Source organism: Lepidochelys kempii, chromosome 1 (assembly GCF_965140265.1).
Source record: "Lepidochelys kempii isolate rLepKem1 chromosome 1, rLepKem1.hap2, whole genome shotgun sequence".
NCBI classification, from domain to species: Eukaryota; Metazoa; Chordata; order Testudines; family Cheloniidae; genus Lepidochelys; species Lepidochelys kempii.
The window spans coordinates 43,592,700-43,599,443 of record NC_133256.1 but is presented as its reverse complement, the minus strand read 5'-3'; the positions used below and the strand labels follow the sequence as shown (position 1 = coordinate 43,599,443).

The following is a 6,744-nucleotide window of genomic DNA, read 5'->3' as shown; positions in this document are numbered from 1 at the left end:
CACAGATACTGCCCCATCTAGGAGTCCCTCACTGTGTCAGCATCACCAAAGTCAAGCTGCAGCATCAGAAGTCCCCGGAGCCACAGCTGAGGGAACAACCAAGCTACCACCCACTTCTGCTGCACCTGGGGTAGGGCAGGAGCTGAACTGCGCCACTCCAACAGAGAGGCAGGTCAAACCACAATCACTGCTTGGGGCGATGGGCCACATGGAAGCTTCTTCTGCTCTGAAGGCAGCCCAAACCTTCACCGTCAAGCTGGGAAGTGAGGCAGAAGTGCCACCAAGGAAGATGACATTGGCTGGTATGTAAATAGACAACTCGTTCCTGCTGCTGCTTGAATCACGGTGGCTGGAGAAACAACCACCCAGGAATGCCCCCAGCAGGCTAGGAGAAGCAGCTGTCCCAACAAGAGTCTGGTTTCACAAGAGAAATGGCAGCCCATTACAGAGAGACCCCTCCCACAACCAGCACACTCAACTCCTGACAGTGGTGTCTTCTGGGCTGTGGAAGGAGCTCGTAACAGTACAATATAACCAATGCTTCCCTCGCCTAATATGACCACTGATTAACATTACAAGTCAAAATGATTTAGCAGACTATCCTCATTGTGTGCATGCATAAATTTTTGAATGTCTTCTTTGAAACTAATGTCAAAGGGCATCCTTCTTACTATGCTAATTACTAATTCAACTAGAAAGCAATTTTCCTCTGCAATAAAGATACCCCAAGCCAGTTGCATTCTTTAGTATTTGCTATTAAATTATACTTTTTTGGCAACTGGAAAACACAACTGAGTAGCTATTTGTATAAGACAAGTTGTTGGAAACAAAAATACTATAAAACTGATGAACAAGTATCCCGACTAGTCCATCTTTGAGGAAAAATTAAAGGGATATTATATGAGCATAACTATTACATAGTAACAGGTTTCAGAGTAACAGCCGTGTTAGTCTGTATTCGCAAAAAGAAAAGGAGTACTTGTGGCACCTTAGAGACTAACCAATTTATTTGAGCATAAGCTTTCGTGAGCTACAGCTCACTTCATCGGAGGCATACTGTGGAAAATACAGAAGATGTTTGTTTTTATACACACAAATCATGAAAAAATGGGTGTTTATCACTACAAAAGGTTTTCTCTCCCCCCACCCCACTCTCCTGCTGGTAATAGCTTATGTAAAGTGATCACTCTCCTTATAATGTGAATGATAATCAAGGTGGGCCATTTCCAGCACAAATCCAGGTTTTCTCCCCACCCCCCACTCTCCTATTGGTAATAGCTTATCTAAAGTGATCACTCTCCTTACAATAAGGAGTACTTGTGGCACCTTCATGCATCCGATGAAGTGAGCTGTAGCTCACGAAAGCTTATGCTCAAATAAATTGGTTAGTCTCTAAGGTGCCACAAGTACTCCTTTTCTTTTTGCGAATACAGACTAACACGGCTGTTACTCTGAAACCTCTCCTTACAATGTGTATGATAATCAAGGTGGGCCATTTCCAGCACAAATCTAGGGTTTAACAAGAACGTCTGAGGAAGGGAGGGGTTAGGAAAACAAGGGGAAATAGGCTTGAATGGAGACTGGGAGTGGCTAAGTCATTATGCAAGGTAACCTAAGTTAATTGTACCCAATTTGCAAATGAATTCCAATTCAGCTGTCTCTCGCTGGAGTCTGGATTTGAAGTTTTTCTGTTGTAATATCGCAACTTTTATGTCTGTAATCGCATGACCAGAGAGATTGAAGTGTTCTCCGACTGGTTTATGAATGTTATAATTCTTGACATCTGATTTGTGTCCATTTATTCTTTTACGTAGAGACTGTCCAGTTTGACCAATGTACATGGCAGAGGGGCATTGCTGGCACATGATGGCATATATCACATTGGTGGATGTGCAGGTGAACGAGCCTCTGATAGTGTGGCTGATGTGATTAGGCCCTGTGATGGTGTCCCCTGAATAGATATGTGGGCACAGTTGGCAACAGGCTTTGTTGCAAGGATAGGTTCCTGGGTTAGTGGTTCTGTTGTGTGGTATGTGGTTGCTGGTGAGCATTCGCTTCAGGTTGGGGGGCTGTCTGTAGGCAAGGACTGGCCTGTCTCCCAAGATTTGCGAGAGTGTTGGGTCATCCTTCAGGATAGGTTGTAGATCCCTGATAATGCGTTGGAGGGGTTTTAGTTGGGGGCTGAAGGTGACGGCAAGTGGCATTCTTTGTTAGGCCTGTCCTGTAGTAGGTGACTTCTGGGAACCCTTCTGGCTCTATCAATCTGTTTCTTCACTTCCGCAGGTGGGTATTGTAGTTGTAAGAATGCTTGACAGAGATCTTGTAGGTGTTTGTCTCTGTCTGAGGGGTTGGAGCAAATGCGGTTGTATCGCAGAGCTTGGCTGTAGACGATGGATCATGTGGTGTGGTCAGGGTGAAAGCTGGAGGCATGTAGGTAGGAATAGCGGTCAGTAGGTTTCCGGTATAGGGTGGTGTTTATGTGACCATTGTTTATTAGCACTGTAGTGTCCAGGAAGTGGATCTCTTGTGTGGACTGGACCAGACTGAGGTTGATGGTGGGATGGAAATTGTTGAAATCATGGTGGAATTCCTCAAGGGCTTCTTTTCCATGGGTCCAGATGAAGAAGATGTCATCAATATAGCGGAAGTGGAGTAGGGGCGTTAGCGGACGAGAGCTGAGGAAGCGTTGCTCTTAGTCAGCCATAAAAATGTTGGCATACTGTGGGGCCATGCAGGTACCCATAGCAGTGCCGCTGATTTGAAGGTATACATTGTCCCCAAATGTAAAATAGTTATGGGTAAGGACAAGGTCACAAAGTTCAGCCACCAGGTTAGCCGTGACATTATCGGGGATAGTGTTCTTGACGGCTTGTAGTCCATCTTTGTGTGGAATGTTGGTGTAGAGGGCTTCTACATCCATAGTGGCCAGGATGATGTTATCAGGAAGATCACCGATGGATTGTAGTTTCCTCAGGAAGTCAGTGGTGTCTCGAAGGTAACTGGGAGTGCTGGTAGCGTAGGGCCTGAGGAGGGAATCTATATAGCCAGACAATCCTGCTGTCAGGGTGCCAATGCCTGAGATGATGGGGCGCCCAAGATTATCATTCACATTGTAAGGAGAGGGATCACTTTAGATAAGCTATTACCAACAGGAGGGTGGGTTTGTTTGCGGGGGTGTGGGGGAGAAAACCGGGATTTGTGCTGGAAATGGCCCACCTTGATTATCATACACATTGTGAGGAGAGTGATCACTTTACATAAGCTATTACTAGCAGGAGAGTGGGGTGGGGGAGAGAAAACCTTTTGTAGTGATAAACACCCATTTTTTCATGATTTGTGTGTATAAAAACAAACATCTTCTGTATTTTCCACAGTATGCATCCGATGAAGTGAGCTGTAGCTCACGAAAGCTTATGCTGAAATAAATTGGTTAGTCTCTAAGGTGCCACAAGTACTCCTTTTCTTATTACATAGTAGTTCAAAAGTATCAGGTTATCACTGATGCTATTATTTAGCAAACCAAAAAACTAATCAAGCTAAAAATAATTTAGCAGCAGAACACATGCCATGTAGTCCAAGAAAAGAAACACAAAGGCGCAAAAGTGATACTTTATTCATATTTGTTACTTTTACATAACCCAGAGTAAGATATACAAACAGATAAAAATGACCTAAGAGTGAGTTAGTTTACATCACTAAATTCGATTTAAATTCGTATTGATAAAATACTGAACGGAGATGACAAAATACTCCAAGTTCAGAAAAACAGATTGGCTACTATGGCTGAAAAATTCCACTTATCTTTAACTGATCACAAATTATCATTTGTTTTATATTTATCATTTAAAACTAATTGATGCATATTACAAAATTTCCATGGTACACTCAGTCTCTGTGCTCATAAAATATATTTTTGTCATATCAGATTTCATTACAATGGAAAGAATTATTTGTGATGTCAGAATATTTCACCTCAACACATATCAAAAGACTATTGAAAGTACCTCTCTCACCCATATCGTGACACTGGATAATACTGCAATATTAGCTGCACTTTTATCCATTTTATTTGCTCACCCACAGAATCATTTTGGTGCATTTTGCAAAGTACAGTATAACAATTATATCCTTATGACCAACACAAACAATGTCTCTCACATGTTAATGAGGAACCACCAGACCAGAAGTAGAATTTAGCCCTGTATTTTAAAGCAAAAACAATCCTAGAAGGTGCTGAGTGCCCTCCTTTCCCATTGACTAACCATCGTTCAGCACCTTCCAGGAGAAGGCCCTTAACGGGCAGTAAAACATAAACAGGGAGGCAAAGGCATTTTTGCCACACTACTATAAACTGAAGTCAAATCAGAAACTCGCATGCAGATTACACAGTAATAAAGTAGCCAATAATGTAATATGTGAATATTGTGACAGGCTGAATATTATTTTCTTTGGACAAAAGTAAAACCTGCTGTGAGTGAGCATGGCTCAAGAGGAAGGGAGGTTCAGAGTGAACGTGGATAAAGGCTAGATGCATCTCCTTCCCTTCCTTCTTAAGGACAGAAGGGCCTTGCAGAACAAAAGAGCTTTACCAAATATTTGACCTGAAATTATAGAGATCTCTTCTGTTACAAAGATTACAATTGTAATCTGGTAAGGAAAAAAAAAAAAGACCAATCCTTCCCTCTCTCACACACACACACACACACACACACACACACACACACACACCATAAAAAAGCCTTATTAGGGAAGGAAGCAGTCTGAGTCGCAGTGTACAAAAGAAAAACTATATGCAAATTTCAATATTGTATTGAATAAAGTATGAATTATTTTTAAAGGGAACAGAGAAAGCGCAAAAGCAGACTGTACGGTAGCCTTCTTTTCTAGAAGAAACTGAAAATATATACAGCATGGTAACTAAACACCAATTAAGCCATTTTAATTGTCAGTGTTATATAAATGGGACATACTGGGATAGAAATACATTCAAAAATCAAGGGCCTTTAATGAGTGAGTTATAAGAAACTGAAATGACATTACATGACTACACACATTCCATATAAGCAAAAGTCTATCTACATATATTTATATCTACAGGAATAAAAAACTAAGTTTAGTATTTGTGAAATGTATCCAATTGCTAGCACTGAACTGAAGTCGTTCCATTCATCCACGTAACAGACATAGTATTACCAGTAGTAGAGTAAGCTTCCCACTCTGTACTGACAAAGTGGCTCCACTCAGGTATCTAAAAACCACTCCTGAGTGTAACAGGGCATTTCAAACTTCAAGTATAGTCAATTCATGTCCAGAGAGTGCCAAAAAGAGTGTCAATTCCAATTGTGGTTTCTGTAATGTGAACATGTGTCTACTACATACTGAACTGAGACCATCCTGTTATTTTACTGTCAAACCACCAGCCAGCAACCTCCGGTTACTGACTGAGTCATCCAGTCCTCTCTCAAAAATAACTAGTATATCCTGTGAATTGACTCTTCAAACTTACATTTCATTTGTGATTGTGTATAGCGAGAATGTGTATAGGAGATTAAAATAATATAAGCAACTAAATCAAAAAATGCCTTAAAAATAATGTGTAAGAAGACATTAGTTGCTGTCTGTTAGACTTTAAGATTACATGATTAATTTCTGAAAAATGCTAAAAAGATGACATTTAAGGACCTGAAGACATTGTCCAGTCATGTATCATTGACTCTCCTCAAAGACCTACATGACTAACAGCCAGACAGTTTCACAAGTATCTAGATTGCAACATTATAAAGATAAGATGTAAAGTAAAAATATAGTTATACCTTCATGATCAAGAAAGTAAAACAAAATGCTGGTTTTGTAACAGTGCAACAACTGCAGCACACTTTGCGTGCAGCACACGATTTGCTACATTTAGTGGCACTTATGTATTATGCAGTAAATATTGAAAGTAAGACTGAATTTTTGGATCTGCATCAGCATAACCACATTATTATTACAAGAGTTGCTAAGCTACTGCATTCTGAATACCACCAATTCATTTTTAGTACTTAGATCACTAGTTTTAATACATTTCAACGCCCTGCCTTCTGTCCTGCTAATGGTGTCATTATTAGAGCAAAGCATTTCATGAATTCTGTTCCTGTACTTGGACCAGGACTCAGTCTGACCAATCATTTTCATCAAATTCTGAATCATCATCAGAATCACTGTACTCCACAGCAATGCGCCTTGAAAGAATAGTTGCCACATCATTTCCAACGGGTTCTCGCTTTGCTTCTTGTTCACGTTGCTCTTGTACCTTTTTCAGCTGAATTCCTATAGACAGGTAGACAATTCTATTTACAAACAGTTCTTTGCACCTAAAATATAATTTAAGGTTGTTGCTGCATTTTATATTTTAAATAAAGTTGAGAGGCATTTCCAACAGGTGAAGGAAAAAAGACAGACTGGAAGTCATAAAAACTTTCCTGATCAAGAAAGAAAGAAAGAAAGAAAGAGACACACACAAAATGGACTGACATCAGTCTTTCCAAGAGCATGTGCCCATAACTTTCTCAAAATAGCCTGCTATGATTTAAATTTAAGTTCTAAAAGACTATAGGACATTTTCAGTAGGAGTGATGCCAAAATTGTGTCTTGAAGGATTTTAAAGGGTTATGCTTTTTAAAGCAAGCACAACTGAATGAAGACTGCAGCACCTGATTACAAAATATTTTTCAGCTGTTAAAAAAAGCCAAATCAAATGCACTG

General features: G+C 40.2%; 1 protein-coding gene across 4 annotated transcripts in view; it reads right to left on the bottom strand.

Moving 5' to 3' along the window:
* Window positions 1-3,642: 3,642 nt before the first annotated feature.
* WASF3 (WASP family member 3) overlaps window positions 3,643-6,744 on the bottom strand; it is a 142,467-nt gene continuing 139,365 nt past the window's right edge. For all 4 annotated transcript variants that reach the window (XM_073340447.1, XM_073340475.1, XM_073340456.1 and 1 more), the window contains one exon: window positions 3,643-6,309. In XM_073340447.1, the coding sequence (XP_073196548.1) occupies window positions 6,152-6,309 (158 nt within the window). In that variant the 3' untranslated portion in view covers window positions 3,643-6,151. The remainder of the gene's footprint in view (window positions 6,310-6,744) is intronic.